We start from the raw sequence: 23,657 nt of genomic DNA on the forward strand, positions 1-23,657 counted from the left end.
ATGTCTGTAGCACACTATATCTACATTAGCTATTCTGAATAACTGTTGAGATGAGATAAGTAATTGGATGGAAAAAATCTGAAATTTAATGGCTCAAAGACAGAACTATTTTTTATTGGTAGGGTAGCGGCTACTCGTAAGGGTGATACTATTAGATTGATTGGTGATGTTAATATGGTTATTTCCACTTCACAGTAGGGTTGGGACAATATATTAATATGGCTATGTATCGATGTCCTTCTCTGTGTGATACAAGAATCCCCTTTACCAGACAAGGATTAGCTTAAAAGAGGACTAGACATTAGTTAAAATAGAACATTTAAGCAGTTTTTACAATCATGCCTTACACAAAAGGTTTACTCGTGTGCATTTTGAGACAAAACAAGGGCACTTATGTATTTTAAAATATGTCACTGCAAGCTGTTTTCTGTTTGGACGGCTCTAAATTTTATTTTAGTCTAGGACTAGTCTTCAGCCCTGTCTGGGAAACTGCCCCAAAATGTCTTAAAGTACTTAATATGTTACTCATGTTAATAATATGTGAAAAACGTTTTCTGGACTGGAATAAAGTGACAAATGTTGCATTTTACCTTTTCATGGACATTTTGTTAGCTTGTTAGGCAGATTTTGTGTTGTATCATTATAGGATTGTCAATCAGTATATCAATTATCAGAGAATCGTTGCATTGTAATACATATGGAGTCGTATCGTGAGGTATCCTGTGATTCCCACTCCTACTTCACAGCTGTGGAATCTTGTTGGTTTTTGAACGTCAATTATCGTTTGATGCGCAATATTAGACATATTACAAAGATTGCCTTCTATCAGCTCAGGAATATCGCTCCACTTCTACCTTTCCTTTCTTTTGCTTATGCTAAAAAACTGGTCCCTTTATTACTTCCAGGTTAGATAATTGTTATTTGGCCTTCCAGCAAAATCTCTAAACAAGTTACTATATGATCAAAACTCTACTGGTTCTGTGATTACTGATACCTTTCCACTTGAACACATCACACCGGTTCTCTCACAGTTACATTGGCTTCACATTAGTGCAATAATTGATAGTAAGCTTTAAAATACAAAACGTTACATGGGATAGCACCAGTATATGTGTGTGATTTGATCAGTTTACATACTCCTCTCGCTGTCTTTGCTCTGCTAAAACTTTTCTACTTCCCTGCCTCTATGTAAGCGTAATACTATGGGGACAAGAGCTTTTTCATTCAAAGCCCCATAGCTATGAAATACACTCTCTTTCACAATAATAAATACTTCGGAACATTTAAAAAAGATGGCTAAGACTCGTTTTAATCATTTTTTTCTTATAGGGCTTTTGGTCTAAGAAAAGCGCATTACAAATGAAATATATTATTATTATCACTGTAATGTAAGTGTAACGCTGAAGACTGGTCCAGTTACCTGTATAACCCATATCACAGAAACAGACCCCTGAGATACAGTCTCCATGACCCCCGCAATGATTTGGACAGGGCTCTGAGATGTAGACACCGTCTAGAGCGAATGGAGGGACGTCCCGGTGTACACTGCTCTCCTGAAACCACCGGAAGCGAATCTTACTGAAAACAGAGAGAAACACAAAGATGTACAGAAGTTCTAGAGTAAAAAACAATCTTCATGGGTTTTCTGTAATGGAACAAGAACTGTGGATATAATAACATGACACCTCCCTTATTTCATTTATTTCACAAAACTCAAATAACAGGTAAAACTATCAACAATCTAAATATGTTGTGTGACCATCTAATACATTACTGCCACTAGATGAGATGCAATTGTACCAACTAACTGCATCGTAACGGTCACCTTTTTCACGATCTAACTTTTGGACAAAGGCGTCCGCTAAATAAAATAAATGTAATGTAAAAGTGTTTCTGTTTGGTGTGTTTAGAGTTTTATCCAGGGCTGGAAATGGGGGGAATGTGGGAAGATGGAGTTCTGCATTGATGGTTTCAGAAAATATTTCCATAACTATAGTCCCCCCAGTGAATCTCAGCCATTTCCAGCACTAATTACATGAGATATCCAAGTGTCCAGGTACCTGCTGGCCATGATTCGTGGTAAAATGACAGTAATTCTGGTCCAGCGCTCATAGTCTCCTGTGTTGTAAACAGTGGGATCACGGAGTTCACGTCCACTTCCCTCACAGCTCCATGCCCCCGGGGATCCTGGGTAACAACCCTCCTGTACAAGAGTCCACGTGCGGCCTGCGTCGTGAGAGTACTGAAGCAGTACAGGTGCTGTGGCACTGAAGACCGACTCACAGCCGATGTTCAGCTGAAGAAGACAGAACAACACACAAATACTGAGAATTAAACAAACCACAGGAAGAATGAAGAGATTCAATCGTGGCGTCATGATTGCTCATTGCCTCCAGCAGCACACATGTCATGATCATTGGTCCTTGCACTTGTTCAGCGTCTTTCACACAGACGTCCTTCAGCAGGCGTACATATGCCAACATGTATATTTGACAGAAGGAATATATCAGGGGTGTCCAATGCTGCTACTGGAGATCTACTGTCTTTTTCTTTTCAAGTAATACAGAAACCTTGATCAACTCAGGTGTGTTTGATTGGGGTTGGAGCTGATCTCTGCAGGGCAGTAGATGTCCAGGAGCAGGACTGGGCACCCCTGGAAGAGATGAACACCCCATGGATTGCTGTGGAGATGGTGCCAGCGGTTGAGCATATGCTGTTTTCCAATTGTGTCAAAGGTCTTTGGGGGTCCCCTTACCAGCCTTTATAAAATGGCTATCGATCATACTGTTATTTTTCTATTTTGCACTGTATGTTTTTTATTCACAAAAAAAAATCTTAAGATTTAGCCTGTTTGATGTCTGTCTTGCTGAGATTTTGCTTTTTGCTAAATCTCTTACATTTATTGATAACAGATTAACAATTTTTCTAAATTTATGATTACATTTTTTTAGCGATTTGCCTTTATTTATTTATTTTCTTGTCCTTTGATTCTTGTTCTTTATATTACTGTAACATAACCTCCGCCCTGGTTAATCACGCACCCCGCAACAGAGTCATCTACACGCTTCACCCGTTCACTTTCACCATACATTTAACCTCAGAACTACATTTCCCATCATAAACTTGCACCCCTCTGACATCATTGATTACCCCGCACCTGACTCTCATTTCCCCTCCACCTGAACACTATCCCATGGACTTTATTTATACCTTCTGTTTTGTCTTGTGAATCGTCTAGTACTGATGTATTTTGCCCCACATAGTCGTAACCCTGGACTCCTTGGAATTACCCGTACTATTACCTTTGCCGTTGGATGTGTTTCTAATGGATTTTGTTTTGCCTGTTATCGTCTTGTGGATCATTATTTTGGATTATACTCACCGCCTTGGACTTCTTATGTTATTTACCTGGATTTATTTAACCTTTCATTTAACAATTACTTCAGTTCAAAATCTTTGCATAGGAACGCAATGTTCTTGGGGAGAGCAAAAGATTTCAAATATTTTCGCTCCCTTTCCTATTCTTCCACAACCCGTATGTCCGTATTAGTAGCTTAGTAAAGTAACTGTTGAGTTTAAGAAAAACGCTTTCAATATAAAAGGATCCTCACATGCCATGGTCTCAGTGCGACATCTCTATACATCTTCACCAAACACTTTGTGTCACGCTTGCGTATGTAAGTATTTTTCAGATGAAAATGTCATTTTAATTCGTGTTTTATGAAATTTGGACAAATGAGGGACAACAGTGTTTTGTTTTAGCGTGATGATTTGACAAAAATAATTTTGGGTTTTTAGCAGTCTAGTTTTAATGGACAAATGGGGGTCCCCCAAATTCAATATTTTTAACCTTATGAGGGGTCCGGGACCGCACCAGCCCCACCATCAATTCGAACCCTGAGCTTACGTAAATGAAACTACACCAGCTCTCCTGTAAAGAGCAATGAAGGAGTCTGACAGTGTACCTTAAACTGCAGTGTGTAGCCAGGACGAAGAGAGAGATCTCGAGTCACAGCCATCCGGTCTCCATCGGAGCGGCCGAACACTATGGCAGAGGGTGTGGGTGCACAGAAACTCCCGTTCCGATCCTTGTCCATTCCCTCATTTCCCAGCATCAGCCAAACTCCCATCTGATTCAGCGGATGATCAAATGCTGGTTTTTCATAAAAGTTCTACATGGAGGTATGAAGCACAGTGTTATTTGTTGCGTTAAGCTGAATCGATGAAGGATGTGGGGACTGGAGTATTCAAGAAAAATCTTAGCTTAAGCTAAATTTACATCAGACGTGTGTGTCTTTTATGTAAACATACTTCTGTGGGAAAGACTACGTGTTTTGTATTTGAAAACATTCAACATGGGGCCATTTTGTTTGGTGCTACATCTCAACTTTAATACTGGATATCACTGGACAACAGTGGCTAGTGAGGGATTCAATGCTTGTGTGGCTCTTGAAGCAGAAGCTCACCTGAGGAAGTGTGGGATCAGCCATCGGTATCACATGCTTTTCTCTCTCAGAAAGGATGATGACATCATCAATGGCCCACTGGTCATAACCCTCACCTGAGTGCATGGGTTGCCACCAGCGGAAACGGGTGCAGGGTGTTTTGGAAGCCAGAGGAAGCTCATAATGAACAAATCTATGGCCAAACAAAGAACATCAATATCAGTGTCTCCACACGTAAGAGAGCCGTGTGTCCTTGTTGTGTTCTCACCTGGGTTTGGTGAAGTCAGTGAAGTACATCTCTGCTATCAGACCCCAGCTGATTCCACCGTCATTACTGTACTGCAACAGAAGCCCCTCCTCTCTGCTGTCTGCTTGATTACACTCCGCCCCGTCTCCACCCATACGCAGATAAAACTGCACAAACTCCGCCCACTCAGTGTCCAAATCCCAGCTCACCAACTGCCTCAGCCCCGCCTGATTTATGCATATATTCAAATGACATATCAACGGCATCACATGCTGTGCTTCTTTTGGGATGTTTTCTTCATGTCTATGTATCACTCTGCCAAGGTTAAGGACATGGTTATCGACATCAAAGGAGGAAAAGCATACTGAAATAAATCGGCTAATTTTAAATTGGGCTGTTAATGAAACCGGAAAACCATACTGGAGTAAAAGTACAGAAACATTGCAGCAAAAATGACAGCACAGTGAAAAACAAAGGACAAAAAACACATTTATTTTCTGAAATCATAATAAACTGAACACCTCAAAATTGCAACAAATCAATGTCGACACCATAGTCTACTATTACAGTGATGAAGTATCAGTAATGTGCTCATACGCCAATATTAAAAGGTCAAAGCCTTTTTACACTGGACATGTTGTTTTTCCTCAACATTAACTTCCTGATAATGCTCACGCACAGAGTTATTATAGTTTTAGTATTACTGTGAGATGGTGGTCTAGTGGGTTAAACCACTGAACTGGTAAATCAAAGGTTGCTGATTCGATCCCAGCAGCCACCACCAGTGTGTCCTTGAGCAAGACACTTTACTCCATGTTGCTCCAGGGGGATTGTCCCTGTAATAAGTGCACTGTAAGTCGCTTTGGATAAAAGCGTCTGCCAAATGACTAAATTAAATTAAATTCAATTTTGATTTTAGTTTTATAAATATTTTTAATTAGCTTTTATTTTTAGCTTTTTATGTTGATTTTACTTAAAATTTTTGCAATTTCGGTATAGGCTTTTGTCTTTGCATTTTTTTATGTTGGTATGTAAGATTAATACATTTTATTTTGGTTTTGGTTTATTATAATCATTTGAGTGTATTAAACTTATTTCCGTTTATTTTTCTGGCAACATTTAAATTTTCCCTTTAGTTATTTTTTCCAATAATTTTTGGGTCAATATTTAATTTAATATCAATGAACAGAAACGTTTTCAAATTTTTTATTTTGGTAAACTAAAATAACCTTGCATTCAGATTAATAAGCCACGTTGACATGTTTTAGTAATTTATGGCAAAATGTAGAAGATATGGTACCTTAAGTGCCATGTAAATGGCAATATTGCTTCTTCAGTAGCAGAAATAAATTGTTAAAATGTGTAATTGCATTAGTTATTAAAAGTATAGTGGAGTAAAGAGTAACTTTATTTATTGAAAAACGTAGTCAAGTAGAGCGTAAAAGTTACTAACATCTGACACTCTGTAAAACTACTAAGTAGCCAAAAAGATAGTCATGTACAGTGACTAATTACATTTACTCCAGTACTTTACACACTGGATTATGTGGCTTCTGTGGGTGTGACAACTCTGCTCCCAACACTTCACAAGCTGTCCACAGATTCCTCTTCAGACCATCACCCACATCCACCCCACAGATGACCAACTCACTCACCGCTTATCTACTTGTGAATAACATTAATAATTCTATTCCCTGTGCCTCGCTCATTTCACTACAAGCAACAGACGGACAGTGTTACTGTATGAGATCTCTGAGGAAACCGATGTTTATCCTACCTTACTGAAGTACAGAGACGATCCAGAGGAAACAACCCCACAGCCCTGATCAGGGGGCATGATCTGCCCACCGGTGGCCTCCTGCCATGATGACGTCATTGTGTTCTGAGACTCAAAGTCAGAAAGAACGCTTGAGGATAAAGTGGAGGACGGCTGGCAGTCTGAACCACTGAAGCCGTCATCACACCTGGAAACACAAAGATAGAAGAAAAGACCAATCTAGCTTCTGATAACATGAAAGTGACTCCAGTGGTTAACCCGTCACCAGCTTGTAGATGACTGGTCTACTGGTGAGACCTGCTGGCAGGGGCGCTGTAACAGGGAAGAGGATTAGGACGATTGTAAGGGACCTTGTTTCACTGGGGGCCCAGCAGAACCTGCGTGTGTATGCGTGTGTCCCCTTAAAAAGACGTAAGCCAATCATTCAGAGAAGCGGCACTGGTACTGCAGTGCTTAGTTAAGTTACGTGTATCGACATGGTGCAGCGGCAGGCAAAATCAGGATATTAAAAGAGAAACAAGAGAGAAAAGAGAGATCGAGACGAGGAAGAAAACTAGTCACCCAGTTTTATGGTCCTATAAGCTGTTTCAATAAAAATAAACTATCAATTCTATCAGTTACACACCCCAATGTTTTGTAACACAATATGACAAGGAAGTATTTTTATGCATTCGAGAATCGAGTTGATTGTGACAAGCTTTTGAAAGGACAGAAACACAACAAAGGCAAAACTAGTGCATTTATGTATATTAAAGCTATATCAATATGATGATGATCACAATAATACAAGCTATACAAGCTTTGGTCAAGCATTTCTTGATCTAATCTTATTTAAGAGAGAATGTAAACTTCTAGAAAAGATGTAGTGTTGTTGCTTCCCATGTTTAAATGTTACAATTTTATTGGTGTGTGTAACAGCTCAAGTATGTGTGCAAAAGTATTTGTAACTTGGTAATGTAATTATTATTTAGGTTTAGATTTATTATTTATAGACTAAGATTTACAGACAATTTTTTTATTAATTAATTAATAAACTGTTTAAATGTATAATTTTTTATCTCTTATTGAAAGCATTATGCAATAATTCTTTGGGGGCCCGGAGTAGATATTAGCCAGAGGGCCCAGAAACCCTAGCGGCACCCCTGTCTGCTTAACCTTCAGTACTGAGACTGGAAATTTCTCAGCAGATTCAACAACATTTTTCACATCATCCTGTCTTCTAGTTTCTGAACCACATCTGGAAGGCAATATGCAAATGCAGACTATGCATAAACAATCTACACATAATAAAACAAGGCACAATGAGCTGCACGTATGGTGATTTTGGGGAGAATTTATAATGTTGCAGTGTTGATTCATAAATTTCACAGGTGTACTTACGGTTTAAGAGATGAATGCGCTTATTCTTATCATTAAATATTAGTTTTATACACAAATTTAATACAGAAGTCTGTCTCAAGCTTGTGTCTTTGTACATGACTAGCTCGGCTAGGACACCACGCATCCATCTTTCACCTTTGTCATTTTTTCCTTTTTAAATGAAATGAAATCTCTTTGCAGAGCATCTCGGCTGACCCTCACACATGTTATTGATGTTTAGCAATAAAAGCAGAAATCAGATTCACGGCTGTGCGCTGATGGCAGAAATTACTCCAGATATGTTCAGTGAACTCTGGGTCAGGGCCAAACACATCTGGCAGACACATAGAAAAGAAAAAACACTTTTCCCACAAATAATTAAAGGATGAAGCACCAAGGTCCATCTGTGCTCCGTCATGTCTAGAGCCTATAGGAAACCCTTTTCTTTAACATCTATCAGGGTGACCTGAAGTACCGCTATCACAAATTCAATTAAGCCCAGATGCTGGAAAACAAGGCTTCACCTCATATTGTACCGGACTAATATGCAATGTTGCATCACCTCACAGAAAGCAAGCTGATAATCTTTGGATTCTTGATCCCAGTCCAGAACAGCATTTCATTGTGAGCACCCTGTTATTCTTATCCTTGTGTATATTGTGAGAAAATATCCCTCAGGACAAAAACCTCGCAGATAAACAACATGTCATAACAAGAGTGTCAAATAATCTAAACCAAACTCTGTAAACAGATGCAAAACAGTGAAGAAACAAGAAACAGACTCAGGAAACAAGAGGTTATTTATACACAAGACTAACTGAACATGCGGTCATCCAACACAATCTTACGCCGATTTTGTGATCTGCTTTCGCCATAGTGATGGTGTTCTGTTGAATTGTCCTGCCCTGTCAGATTTTCCTACCAGAACGCAAAGTTTAATAAAAACCACATTGATAAAAAATAAAACACTTCTTCAACCCTGTGCCTGGTGAGCTATCATCCTGAAGATTTCAGCTCCAACCCCAATCAAACACACCTGGACCATCTCATCAAGGAGTTCAGGGTTCCTACCAGTATAAAATCAAATTTACAGCACGAAAAACCATAAAATATTAGATTGCCCTATGTGTACTAAATAAATATGTAGGATTTTTTTTTTGGTTTAACAGTGTGTGGCGGGGCGGGTACAGATCCAGGATCAGCGTCGCCTAGGAAACAGCCCGGCAGCTAATGATGATCGCCTACACCGGGCATAAAAACCCCGTGCACTTACCACTCTGGGCTGGTATCTCACCCTTTCTAACCTTTTGACTTTTGTACCAGCAGATACGAGCGAGTAAAGGAACTAGGACCAGATTGCACGAGCACGGACGACCTACACTCAACACAAGCACCCCCGGGATATCACTGTTTGGGCATATTCACTGTGTGTGTTTCGAATTAACTTCCCTCCGGGGTTTGTTACATCTGCCGTCTTGTGTCTGTCGTGTCTCTTACCCTGCCACAAGTGGTGGAGAATGCGGGCGAATTGGTAAGAGACCGGCTCAAGCAATTTTTTTTTTTTCCTAACATCCTCGTTTTGTCAATCTTAGGAATGACGGACACCCTCTCTCTCTCCACGGTCAAGCAAATGGAGGAACTACTACGCCGACTTACTTATGTCTCCGTCCGCCAGCAGCAGTGCTTTGACCAGATGAGGGATAGACAGGAACGGGCCGACCAAGAGATCAATCAGCTGCAAACAAACATGGCGCGTCGACGTCGAAGCTTATCTACATACCTTCGAAGTGATCGCTAGCAGAGAAGTGAGTTATGGGCGCTCACGTTAGCGCCCTTCTTAACGGGGGAAGCGCAGCGCGCCTATTTTTCCCTTTCGTCCAACCAGGCAGACAACTACCCCACGCTGAAGGCAGAAATCCTCGCACACCGGCTTCTTCGTGCCCTGCCCCGGTATCTTCGAAGGTCAGTGAGTATGAAGAATCTAATGACAACGAAAGAACTGGTCGAGGCTGTGGAGCTGGCTGAAGCATCGTCAGCCCGAGACACGGGAGAGAGAGAGAGGACGGCACCCCGGAGGGGACGATACGACAGGCCACGGCCGGAGGGTACTATGCGACCAGTGAGTAGGCCAGCGGCCCCTGAACCCGTGGACGAGCCCATGACCACTGAACCCCTGTCACCCGGCGTCCGGGCCTGGATGGCAGGATGCGCAGTACATCGGACCCTCCCTCAGGGAGCACCCACTAGGATTGTGAATGTGGGAAAAGAATCGTACCGGGCTATTCTCGACACAGGTAGTGCAATCACCCTGGTGCAACCGGCGGTGATCCGGCCTCTTCCTGCAAGTAAAGCCATGGTTCCCATCACCTGCATTCATGGCGACACTCAACACGTGCCTACACGCCGGGTGACCGTTGCAGCAGAACCTGGGTCCTGGCAAATCGAGGTGGGCATCGTCCAGGATCTCCCGGTACCGGTGATACTGGGTCGAGATTGGCCGGGATTCGACAGGCTGATGGCCGCCACGTTCCGGGGAAAACACACCAACGGGGGCCGCCAACGGCGACGGGCACCAAGGGCTAAAACTCACCAACCAGCCTTCTTGGCCAAGGGAAGCGAAAGAGAGGGTGAGTGTGCCAACCCGAATGTTTATATGGATGTGTTTCACCAGGTTACCGAGGAAGGGGCTTTCGGCCGGGAACAACGAGAAGATGAACGCCTGAAGCACTGTTGGAATCAGATCCGGGTGCTGGAAGGACAAGACCGGCTTCCTGCGCCTCACCCTCTCCCCCACTTCGTGGTCAAGAATGGTCTACTATACTGTGTCGCTTCACGGCGGGGGAGAAATTAAACATCTCCTGGTGGTGCCGAGGACCAAGACGGAGGCGGTTCTGGAGCTGGCCCATTCGCACCCGATGGCGGGACACCTGGGAACACAGAATACCTTACAGAGGATTCGAGAACGCTTTCACTGGCCAGGGATTGACGCGGAAGTGAACCGGTTTTGTAAGAGCTGCCCGACCTGCCAGCGGAAATCTCCTCGGCACCCACCCCCCAGCCCGTTAATACCGATGCCCATCATCGAGGTACCCTTCGGCCGGATTGGCATGGATCTGATAGGGGCCGCCCAGGGCCATGAACACATCCTGGTCATTGTGGATTACGCAACTCGATACCCCGAAGCCATTCCCCTTCGCAAAGCCACCGTGAAGAACATTGCCAAGGAGCTGTTCTTGATGTTCAGCCGAGTGGGTATCCCCAGCGCCATTTTGACGGACCAGGGCACCACTTTCATGTCCCGGCTAATGGCGGACCTCTGCCAACTTTTCAGGATCAAGCAACTACGAACATCAGTCTACCATCCCCAGACGGACGGATTGGTGGAAAGGTTTAATCAAACCTTAAAACGAATGCTACGGAGAGTGATCGCTGAAGACGGGCGCGACTGGGACCTCCTGCTGCCATATGTCCTGTTTGGGGTTCGGGAAGTTCCCCAGGCCTCCACCGGGTTCACTCCGTTTGAGCTGCTGCTCGGACGTCAACCTAGAGGATTACTGGATATCACCCGGGAAGTGTGGGAACAACAGCCTGCGCCACATCGGACGGTGATCGAACACGTTAAAGAGATGCGGGAGCGGATTGACCTGGTGATGTCTATCGTGAAGAAACATCTGGCAGAAGCCCAACGCGCCCAGCAGAGGGTGTATGACCGGCCCACCCAGGCACGGGAGTTCCAGCCAGGAGATCGAGTGCTCGTCCTCATGCCAACGGCAACTTCCAAGTTTCTGGCGTTCTGGCAGGGGCCATACTCCATCATAGAGAAGGTGGGACCGGTCACGTATCGGATACGTCAGCCGGTACGAAGGAAGGAGGAGAAGGTGTACCACATTAACCTCCTGAAGAGGTGGATTGCTCCGCCAGCGCAAGTAGCGGCATATGTACAGGGGGCTGAGCCCGTGGTACACCTTGGAGAACAGCTCGCCGCAGCTCAGAAGACAGAGCTAGAGGCCCTGGTTCGTCAATACAAGGATGTGTTCACGGAGCACCCGGGACGAACCAACGTGACCCAGCATGTCATCCGGACTGGGCCCGGAGTCATTGTAAGGCAACGGCCCTATCGTGTACCCGAAGCCCGTCGGAAGGCTATCGAAGAGGAGGTACAACGAATGCTACAGCTTGGGGTCATTGAACCGTCTCGTAGCCCGTGGTCCAGCCCGATTGTGATGGTACCAAAGCAGGACGGCACCCTTCGGTTCTGCAACGACTACAGGAAGCTGAATGAGGTATCCGTATTCGATGGGTACCCGATGCCGCGGGTGGACGATCTGCTCGATCGCCTTGGTAGGGCTCGGTACATTTCTACTCTCGACCTCACGAAAGGCTACTGGCAAGTACCCCTATCGGCTGAGGCCAAAGAAAAAACGGCCTTCAGCACCCCCAGCGGCCACTGGCAGTACCGAGTTCTACCATTTGGCCTGCATGGAGCCCCCGCGACATTCCAGCGGATGATGAACAGGATGATGAACATCGTGTTGTGGCCCCATCAGAATTATGCAGCCGCTTACATCGAAGATGTGGTAATCCATTCAGAGAACTGGGAAGAGCATGTGGATCGAGTCCGGAGGGTGTTCGACGAGCTACGTCCGGCTGGACTCACAGCCAATCCGAAGAAGTGCCACCTGGGACTTACGGAAGCCAAGTACCTGGGGTACCAGATCGGTCGGGGACTCATAAAACCCCAGGAGCAGAAGGTAGAGGCTGTTCGGGTGGCAAGCCGACCAACCACCAAGACCCAGGTGCGTGCATTTTTAGGATTGGCGGGCTACTATCGGTGTTTTATACCCCACTTCTCTTCGATAGCCAGCCCCCTGACAGACCTGACGAAGAAAGGACAACCAGAGACCCTGGACGGCCGAGGCGGAAGCAGCATTCCGGATTCTGAAGCAAGCATTAACCTTGTCACCGGTCCTGTACGCCCCAGACTTCGGCTGCCCTTTCTTCCTCCAGACGGACGCCTCCGACAAGGGTCTGGGAGCTGTCCTATCTCAGGTCCATGACGGAGAAGAACATCCGGTCACATACATCAGCCGTAAGATGACACCGGCCGAGAACAGGTATGCCGCAGTGGAAAAGGAAGCCCTGGCCGTGAAGTGGGCAGTCCTGGAGCTGCGCTATTACCTGCTGGGTCGAAGCTTCACCTTGGTCACAGACCATGCCCCCCTACAATGGATGGCCCGAGCGAAGGACACTAACGCCCGTGTGACCCGTTGGTTCCTGGCGCTCCAGGACTTCCACTTCACGGTACGACATCGGGCCAGGGTCGCGAACGACAATGCGGACGGGTTGTCACGGATGTGGTCTGGCTGGGCAGGTCTGTCGGGCGACACTGCCCTCCCACCCTTACTAGTTTCCCAAGGACCCAGGATACAGGGTCGACTCTGGGGGGGGGGGGGAGTGTGGCGGGGCGGGTACAGATCCAGGATCAGCGTCGCCTAGGAAACAGCCCGGCAGCTAATCAGCCTCAGGTGTAGGCGATCATCATTAGCTGCCGGGCTGTTTCCTAGGCGAAGCTGATCCTGGATCTGCCCCCGGCCATAAAAACCCCGTGCACTTACCACTCTGGGCTGGTATCTCACCCTTTCTAACCTCTTGACTTTTGTACCAGCAGATACGAGCGAGTAAAGGAACTAGGACCAGATTGCACGAGCACGGACGACCTACACTCAACACAAGCACCCCGGGGATATCACTGTTTGGGCATATTCACTGTGTGTGTTTCGAATAAACTTCCCTCCGGGGTTTGTTACATCTGCTGTCTTGTGTCTGCCGTGTCTCTTACCCTGCCACACAGTGCAAACAAATGACCCAGTATTGATGTGGACATGCCGGGTTGGTCAATCTGACAGGTAGGATGAAATTTCAGGACAGGGCTGGACATCATGCTCGCTTTTCTAACAATTGTTTTCTAAAAATCAACATCTGTGGCCTGTATCACAAAGCTGGTTTGGGTTTTTACCCAGGTAAGTAGGTGGATTGGTTTTGAGCGGGTTTCGTCGCCATGGTTACTTAGGCTACGTGGCTAACCTGCTCCGGAGCAGGTTTTATTCTGGGTTAGAGCTAGAAAAGTGACGCTTATCTGACACGTATATCTGAGTGAAGCCACTCTCCATGTATCTCTCGTTCCAAGTTTAAAGTGATAAGATCTTAGAGGAAAATCTTTTGCTGCTAAGTGTTTATTTGTATGTATATTTAATTTTTTTAGTATAATTCAAAACATATTTATATAATTATTATACCAGTTGATAATTAATATAGGATTCAAATAAATATAACTGTATTTGTATAAAAACAAACTTTGTTATATATAGTATTTAAAAGTAATGAAGTATACATATTATATTTTGATATTATTGTAAACCTATATAAATCATTTAAATTAAGTTGATTCTGTATTGATATATTCAGTCGCTGCCTTCTCTAACTTTCACTGCAGCCCAGTTTATTCCTGCCTTGTAAATGTGTTTCAATTCAGACAGTCAAAAAGACAATTCAGATCATCTTCAACAAAATAGTGAATTGCGCTGATACTCGGCAGAAGTCAGTCAAACTGATGATGGTTTCCATGTTCCTTGTGATTGGCTGTTTGCCTCACGTGTCACACTTTCAGGTGCTAGCGCCTAACACACTCTGGATCAAACTGGATTTGACAGAAGGTTTATACCAAGTGTTGTGCTACAGCTGAACCTGATCTAAACCTATTTGGGTTTGTCTGTTTTTTTTTCAACTCAAAATTTACTCTGCAACTCAGTGTTTGTTCACCTCGCTTCGGGAGATAGGCCACAGGTTGAACAGTTATGCTTTACCGGGAGATCATATAGATTGGGTGATCACATTCAGGACAAGGGCAGAAGACAAACACAAGAGAGCACAGTTTCAACTCCCAACAAGCCAGTTGATTAACATGATTCCTAAATAAACCCAGCCATGCTCAACCAAGCGATTTGTTTAGGTGGAAATTATGTGTTCTGTTACAAAATGCTGTTATGTTTATGTGTCCCAGTGTTTCTGCCTGACCTGCAGTGACCGTGATCACACCAGCCATGTCCACGGCACATCCGAGGACACTGCTGCCCGATGTATATGTCATCTAATGCCCACTCATCCTGTTCCTGATAGTAACTCTGAATCCATCGGAAGCGTGTCGCACTTGACCTAAAGCCAGAAACAAACATCACAGAGGATAAGACATGTCAGTATCTCACGAGGCATGAGTAGCTAAAAGCTTGGCTTTGGATAACTGCAGCACTATTCCGCAGAACTTCATGAAAGACGAGCCAAGATGTGGCAGAAATATGATATGTTGCTCAGGAAAATACATTACATCTTGATTTACAAACAGTTTTATATGAAATGATGAAATTTGCTAGAAGTCTGAACATGTAAGCATGTTGAAAAAGCATCACTTCCAGGTTGTTTCTGTTGACATCTTACCAGGTTTTATATGGGAGAGGAAGCGTGATCCGTCTCCAGTCTGTGAATTCAGAGGGATGGTACACACTGGGAGCAGTGAACTCTGAGCAGCTAGGCATTCCTGGGAGACAGGCCTGTTGTCCACAAACAATTTGATTACTCATCAACACATTGCCACGATTGCATGCAGCTCTTCATCATCGATCTCTAGTTCTCACCTCTTTGACAAGATGCCAAGTCAAGCCATGATTGGTGGAAAATTCCAGGCGAACCTGAGTGTCAATGTAAGGGGACGGCTCTCGGCCACAGCCCATGACCAATGAGAACTGGATCATATAGGACGCTCCGATCTGCATGGATTGCGTTTCCACATAGCGAATACTGGAGGCTGTGCCGTGATCACCTGAGAAACTGAGCGAACATTTAATCAGTGTCTTGCACTTTCATCCTAAACTCTCTCACAGCTCAAACTGTCTGCAATAAAACACTTTTTCCTAAATATTCAGAGGGATTACAAAGCAATAGCTGGTCCATGAGAAACAGACTTCTAGCATTTAAAACTGTGTGTCACCAAACATCAAAGGCAGGTGTAAAGTATAGGATAAAGCAAAATAGCAGATGTGTGTGCTGTGATGAAAATGGTACCTGAGAGTCCAGTCATGTAGACAGTAGGGCTGTACATTTCCCAGATAGAAGCCCAGACTCTGAGTGACGTCCAGCACATTGCTAAAGTCCAGACTGATGATGTTAAAGAGGACAGAGGTCATGCTGATCTCATCAAGAGCCCAAACGTCCTGCCCACGCCCCGAGTGGTAAGGCTGCCACCAGCGGAACTGTACCCCGAATTTACGGGCCCCGGGAGGAAGTTCTACAGATACAATTCTGGGAGGAAAAATGCAACTTAACTGATAAATTAAATGAATCATAGGGGTCTTAAAGCTTGCAGCCTTAAGCTCAGGCGTATGTACCCACTCAACCATATTTTGAGGACAAAGTACCCAAAACCAGACAGACTTGAGCAAAATGGACTTGTGTGTTAAAATAAAGCTTTCAAAAGAGAAAAAGGTTTTCTTTTGGGGTTGGGCTTTATAGAGCGAGCTGTGTTTAAAAACAATAGAAGTTTATGGAATGTGTAACATGTATTGAGTGAGGGTTTACCTGGGCTCGTGGAAGCCCTGATAGGCGTAATGTTGCAGCAGTGTCCAGGTGATTCCGTTATCTGAGGAGTAATGCAGGAGGACGCCCTCTCCTGGCTGATCTGGAGCAGGACATGAACTCAGAATGCTGCGACTGCCTAATCTCAAAGTAAACTGGAGATACCTACAAAAAATTAAACAGAAGAACGAATAAGAGCTAGTATCATGGTGCACTAATGGCAACATCTGAAAACCTTGATGTATATAACACATTCATGAACCACTAGGACTAGGGATGCTCAGATACCACTTTTTAACTTTTTAGTATGAGTACCGGTATTTTTAAGTGGTACTCGCCAATACTGACATGACATGATTCCTTTAAAAAAATGAATATACCATACACAAGACACATTGTGAGTTTGGTTACGCAACACCTGAAGTGTGTGTGTCAAATGTCCCACCCTCCGTCTCAATCTGGGCAATGTAGAGAATTTCACCCTAACAGTAAAAATGATCCAAATAGATCATACAATGAAAATATGTGTCAATTGGAGGAAGTAAATCACCTGGTTTAACAGAAGAATAAACTAATGCCAAGGTCTCTTGTAAGAGGTTTGGATCGTGTTATTTATGTTCCTCTGTGGTCAAGAGAAGTCTGGTGGTGGCACATCTTCAACTGGTCAGACTGGGCTGTGATGCACTGGGGAAGGAGATGGATTCTGTTTAACTGCTGTGAACACAGAGCTCTGTGGGATGCTGATCTCCTGAAGAACAATAGGGTCTTAACAATCTGAAGACACAGACGAGGGCCAGAAGCTGGTATAGACCAGTCCTTAACAATCTGAAGACACAGACGAGGGCCAGAAGCTGGTGTAGAACGGTCCTTAACAATCTTGAACACAGACGAGGACCAAAAGCTGGTGTAGAACTGTCCTTAATCTTGAACATGCAGAAGAGGGCCAGAAGCTGGTGTAGAACAGTCCTTAACAATCTGAAATACACAGACGAGGACCAGAAGCTGGTAAAGAACGGTTCTTAACAATCTGGAACTCACAGACGAGGACCAAAAGCTGGTGTAGAACGATCCATAACAATCTGGAACACAGACGAGGACCAGAAGCTGGTGTAGAACGGTCCATAACAATCTGGAACACAGACGAGGACCAAAAGCTGGTGTAGAACGGTCCTTAACAATCTGAAACACACAGACGAGGACCAGAAGCTGGTGTAGAACGGTCCTTAACAATCTGGAACACACAGACGAGGTCCAGAAGCTGGTGTAGAACGGTCCTTAACAATCTGAAACACACAGACGAGGACCAGAAGCTGGTGTAGAACGGTCCTTAACAATCTGGAACACACAGACGAGGGCCAGAAAATGGTGTAGAACGGTCCTTAACAATCTGAACACACAGACAAGGACCAGAAGCTGGTGTAGAACGGTCCTTAGCAATCTGGAACACACTGACGAGGGCCAGAAGCTGGTGTGGAACATTCATTAACAATCTGGAACACGGAGGCGAGGACCAGAAGCTGGTGTAGAACGGTCCTTAACAATCTGAACCACACAGACGATGACCAGAAGCTGGTGTAGAACGGTCCTTAACAATCTGGAACACAGAGACGACGACCAGAAGCTGGTGTAGAACAGTCCTTAACAATCTGGAACACGAAGACGAGGACCAGAAGCTGGTGTAGAACAGTCCTTTACAATCTGGAACACGCAGACGAGGGCCAGAAGCTGGTGTAGAACGCTCCATAACAATCTGGAACACGCAGACGAGGACCAGAAGCTAGTGTAGAACGGTCCGTCACAATCTGGAACACACAGACGAGGACCAGAAGCTAGTGTAGAATGGTTCTTAACAATCTGGAACACGCAGACGAGGGCCAGAAGCTAGTGTAGAACGGTCCGTAACAATCTGGAACATTTAGACAAGAACCAGAACCTGGTGTAGAACGGTCTTTTACAATCTGGAACACAAAGACGAGGGCCAGAAGCTGGTGTAGAACGGTCGTTAACAATCTGGAAGACGCAGGCGAGGACCAGAAGCTGGTGTAGAACGGTCCTTAACAATCTGGAACACACAGACGAGGACCAGAAGCTGGTGTAGAACGGTCCCTAACAATCTTGAACACACAGACGAGGGCCAGAAGCTGGTGTAGAACGGTCCTTAACAATCTGGAACACGCAGACGAGGGCCAGAAGCAGGTATAGAACAGTCCTTAACAATCTGGAACACGCAGACGAGGACCAGAAGCTGGTGTAGAAAAGTCCTCAAAAATCTGTAGGGTTAAGATCGAGGTACCTTAAAGTAAAGGTTCGCCTCCCTGAGTTCAACCTTATTGCAGACGTGTTATGCTGCCTCACTGGATGGTACAATCAGAACGTAGTTGATCTGATGCAGACTCTGGGTGCTTGTACTGGAGACCCAGAACTTTTGTCGATCTATTACTCATGGAGCAGAGCAGAGGTGTGATCTAGATCTCAACTTTAGATACTGTAGTACAAATATTTAAAGAGTTAGCTCTTATAAATACCTAGGTATATGATTGGCTGAGAAACTGGGTTTTAATGTCCAAACCAAAATTGGGGTTCCTTTATTGTTGAGAAGCTGCTTTTATTATAAGGAAGAAGGAAATTCATTGAGTACATTTCTGTCCATAATTGATTATGGGGACATTGTTTATATGCATGCGGCTTCTGTATTCAGGAAACTGAATATTGTCTACCATGCGGCAAGTGTGTTTTGTGTGTGGGGCAGATTCACATACTCAGCCCTGTATATTATATGAATCTGTTACATGATCATCTTTACATTTTAGCAATAAATATTTACTTATGAACATTTCTCCTAAGGCACTTTTAGGCAAATTACATTCTTACATTTCAAATCTTGTAACCCTGTATACAAATAGTTATATTAGTTCTAGCAGCCTTATCTGATGGCACTTTGGGCATTTGTCAATGTTAGCCCACCAAAATCCAGACCCAATGTAGCAAACCAATCTTATGTTTGAAACAATCTAACGGAGACTAAATGATGACAGAATTTTCCTTGTTGGGTGAACTATCTCTTTAAAGTAAGACTAGATGACTTTGGTTAACACAAAATCTGCTTGTGCGACCTGACCAGTTCAATTAATATTGTTTTTAGATCTGTTAGGCCCCACAACAGCACACATTTCTAATGGCTCTCCTTCCTATTCTGAATCGTTACTCGTGCCAAATAAACTTGTTCATCCCTACTGTATATCCAATCCTTTCCACAGACAGAATGGGGTTCCTAAAATAATGACCCAACAGATGAGATGGGTATGTGTACCTGGCCTGTGAGCTGTCCAGTGGTGTTGTAATGATGTGTCTTCTACTGTCCCTGTTGAAGACCAAGGCCTTGCCGCTGGCTAAGACCCCGCAGGCAAAGCTGACCTCTGCCCCTCGCAGCGAAGAGAAGCTGTGATAGGACGACAGTCTCACGCTTGAGAAACTCTCTGACAGAAATGCAGAGAAGGTCTGAGAAGCTATCTCACATGCTGGGCCGCTGAATCCTGGGTCACACCTAAAGAAATATCAATATCAATTAGACAATTAGGTTGTCAAAAATTAGACATTATGATTTTTAGCATTCAAACAGCATTTATCTTTTAATGTGAATGAAGGGCATTCTTACTTGCAGCCTGTGCGTGAACAGTGTCCTCTACCCGAACAAAAACGCAGACAGGATGGCCCGATATAAACTGAAACACGCACATCAACAAGCAGTGGTTTATTTATTTTAAAACTATCAATCTTTTTTTATTAACTTAAAATTGCTGAAAAACTTTACCAAAAGGTAGTGACAAAAGTAATATAGTTTTCAGCATCTATTAATGTTAGTCAATCTCAATACAAGTAGCTAATTTTCAAAATGTATTAGTAAATGCTGCAATGAACATGAACAACGACGAGTAAGCCAAGGCAATGTAACCAAAACCTTTAAGTCATTATGCACCCGCGGCTACAAGCCGCTCACGAGCCCCACAGCCTCTTTGTACCCAAGCTCCTCCTGGGGGATTACATGTTATTAGAGTGTGATCCCCTATACCAACACAGGCCTGCCACAGACCCAGAGCTGTCTTCATTGCCCTCTCCAGAGTTTGGTGGCTTCCCCCAACATACAGCATCACCCTCTGTCAAAATCGAGGGTCTGTTCATATAAACTTCCCTCGCCCACTTCACAAAGTGTTAATCACTTCAAGATGGCGGCAAGGATTCCCACGAGGGGAAGTGCTTTGGGAGTTTGCGAGGGCCTGTCTAAAAGTGAAGTGGAACGCAGCCTTCGAATAGACTGCTACTTAGTGGTAAACTTTAGCAAACACGTTATAGAGTAAAGAATTATTCCGGCTGAGTAACATCTCTACACGTAAGGTAACCTTGCTACTTACCATTGTCAATAGCCCACATGTTATTTGCTCCAGCAGTGGCCTGTCTCCACCGGAAGCGTGTGCTTTCTGTGAGGGCGGCGTTCGGCAGAGGAATGGTGATCCTCGTCCAACTAGAGGCACACAAACACAGCGAAATGCATTATGGTCCAGCCATCTTGTCAGGGGGGTTTACACTTATGGACGTATAATCTTAATAAATTATTGTAGCGCGACTGACCCACTGTAGTTCTCTGATGAGTAGATACTGCTGTGTGGGAGATGTGACCCTGCACACAGCTCAGGAAGACACTCAGTATGGAGGAGTGACCAGGAGCGACCATGACTGGTTGAAAACTCAAGGCTGACACTATAAATACGGAAGAAGAAGATTTAAAAAACATTCATGGTTTTATTGTGTTATTTTGATTAAATTAGGGCATTTTATTGCTGCTAAAACTTCTGGTTTGTCTTACTGTGTTCATTTTATGTTCATACCCTTCATTGCTTGTATGTGGTGTTTAGTGTGCATTCACAATGTTTGCAGGAAGTCCAATAACAACAGACTGGATGGGCTAATCAATCAGAGCAGAGTAGGCTCACAGAGAAGGAGGGGTTTAGAAAGATAATCTTCCTGAAAGATTTGATCACTTCTAGCATATTTTGAGGCAGTCAAAATGCACATGGTCCACTCAGCTACGCTGGTCTTAAAAAAGAACCTTCAATGAAAATTTTGGAAATCACGATTTCAAATTTAACCAGAGAAATTAGTTCCGTGATGTTAGCATGCAGCGATGCAGATTAAAATCTATTCGTTGTATGTTCTCCACTCAGAATACTTCACTTAACATGACCAATTAAAATTAAAATATGACATCTGTTTTCCATACACTTCAACATAAAATAGGAGGCCCTTGAATTCTGAACACAAGGGACATAGAGATTACTGCGTGTACAAACCTATGCAATGTGAAGTTTTAATGCATTATTTACAAGGAATGTCTTTTCATGCATAGCTTTTTTCTGTTATGCCCCATCAACACTATCATTGGCATGATCCCAAACATTTCAATGGAGAGCTGGCCTCCGATGACAAGAGTAGTAGCAACTGTTGGCAACCGGATTGGCCTTGTCTAGCAACGTGACAAAGTACAGAAAATTATAACTTTATGCAAAGAGGAGCAACTTTAGGGAGGGACAGCCAATAGGAGAGAAGATGAGAGCTAACGTGAATATTCTGCTCTCACCAGTAGCGGGAGTAGCCACTAGAAACCTAACAACCAACCCCTTGCGAGTTGCAGTAACAAAGTCACTTGTAATGTAAACAGGGCGTTATTTAGTTTTTTGACCCACGGATCCGAAAAGTCCCTTCTGCATATCAGATACTACTCTCATGTTAACATTGTGCACCTGTTGGCCGGCTGATATGCACCGCATCCCAGGTTGATTGAAAACTGCACCAAGTGTGTGTTTGCACCGGGCAGCACGGGTAGCAGCTGAAGGAAGTCCACAGCCCAAACATGACGGTTAAGCCCACTGTGGCTCTTTTGTTCTAAACAAAACTGAGTAGCTGGAGTCTGTAGCTCTGTGGACAAGCTAACCGATACAACTGTAGGTGTCTGAAACAGATAAGCAAAAGATAAAGGTTGTGAGGGTGGAAACAGATGAAAGGTTGAGTGATTGTGACACAAGAGCCCCTTTCACACAGTAATTCTGGTAAATGACCATAGAATTAAAAGAATGCCTTTACTGGTAAAACACAAATTCCGTCTTTTCACCGGTAAGACAGTATTCACACATCGATGCCAATATACCTAAAACACACTTAGTAGCTAATAATCACGTGCGCTCGCAACCTACTGGATAACGGTGGTTCCCTTTCTGTCGGTCTCTCGACGTTGTGTCGAGAACGACAGATGGGGTTCGCCCTTGAGAACCAATCAACTCTGACTGCTAAAGTAAAGGCCAATGAAATTTGGCGAATGAACTTTGCATGCCGGTCTCGCCCCCGGATGTCCGGTATAAAAGGAAGCCGGCGTGCAGCATTCATTTACCTTTTGTTCTTCAGAGCCTTCGCTCATGACTTCGAACAAAATTAATTCAATGAATTATTCTTCTTCTACATTGGCGGATCTACAAGTAGAGCAGCAGATCGTCCCTACCTGCACAGACCTTCCCCTGCCTGCGCATCTCGGCGGTTCCGGAGGTGTTAGAGATTTTTTTCTAAAAAGGTCCTTTTCAGGACTGAGCATTCTCCAGCACGGCATGTCCCGCTGTTCTCTTGGGTGCGGCACCCTCATCGAGGACGGGGATGCACGAGGCCAGGGCGTAGGGTCGTACACACACGGCTGTCCCGCCAGACAGGCAAAAAGGCAGAGCCAACCTTCCCTCCGGGGACCCCCGCGACTCCACCCCCGTGCAGTCCAGCTCATTTGGATGCTGTTTGGGTAGGCCCAGGTAAACCCGTGATCGCCTCCCGCACACCACCATTGCCCGCTTTGGTATTCCCTGTCTGAGGTCCCTCGGCACGGATACCCTTGCGCACAGCTGACCGCGGGACGGGCGGAAGCACACCCCCCCAGGAGCCTCCTTGCACAAAAACTGTGCAAGGTCAGGGAAGGGGAGCACCAAGTGTTATTTGGTTACACAGCACCGGTCTAACCGCACTTGGCTTCAGAGTTGATGCTCTGGACAGCGACTCCCCCTGACCCATTCCCCTGACAGAGGACCTGCACTCCAGGGGAAGGACACTTTCTGACATCCCAGATCAGACCTCTGGAACACCCATGTCTGGTCTCTAGACGGGATGAGAAGATCCT

The 23,657-nt window shown here is 44.6% G+C and overlaps 1 protein-coding gene across 3 annotated transcripts in view; it reads right to left on the minus strand.

Annotated features, from left to right (window-relative positions):
* The window catches only part of reln (reelin), a 123,230-nt gene that overhangs the window by 30,862 nt on the left and 68,711 nt on the right, over positions 1-23,657 (minus strand). For all 3 annotated transcript variants that reach the window (XM_056765591.1, XM_056765590.1, XM_056765589.1), the window contains exons 14-29: positions 22,249-22,457; positions 21,080-21,208; positions 20,863-20,972; positions 20,109-20,175; positions 19,764-19,997; positions 16,457-16,618; positions 15,944-16,180; positions 15,517-15,709; positions 15,320-15,432; positions 14,903-15,040; positions 6,470-6,656; positions 4,714-4,919; positions 4,467-4,638; positions 3,966-4,172; positions 2,061-2,296; positions 1,421-1,578 (exon numbers count right to left, since the gene is read on the minus strand). In XM_056765591.1, coding sequence (XP_056621569.1) covers positions 1,421-1,578; positions 2,061-2,296; positions 3,966-4,172; positions 4,467-4,638; positions 4,714-4,919; positions 6,470-6,656; positions 14,903-15,040; positions 15,320-15,432; positions 15,517-15,709; positions 15,944-16,180; positions 16,457-16,618; positions 19,764-19,997; positions 20,109-20,175; positions 20,863-20,972; positions 21,080-21,208; positions 22,249-22,457 — 2,758 coding nt within the window. The remainder of the gene's footprint in view (positions 1-1,420; positions 1,579-2,060; positions 2,297-3,965; positions 4,173-4,466; positions 4,639-4,713; positions 4,920-6,469; positions 6,657-14,902; positions 15,041-15,319; positions 15,433-15,516; positions 15,710-15,943; positions 16,181-16,456; positions 16,619-19,763; positions 19,998-20,108; positions 20,176-20,862; positions 20,973-21,079; positions 21,209-22,248; positions 22,458-23,657) is intronic.

Source organism: Triplophysa dalaica, chromosome 14 (genome assembly GCF_015846415.1).
Source record: "Triplophysa dalaica isolate WHDGS20190420 chromosome 14, ASM1584641v1, whole genome shotgun sequence".
Classification (NCBI taxonomy): Eukaryota; Metazoa; Chordata; class Actinopteri; order Cypriniformes; family Nemacheilidae; genus Triplophysa; species Triplophysa dalaica.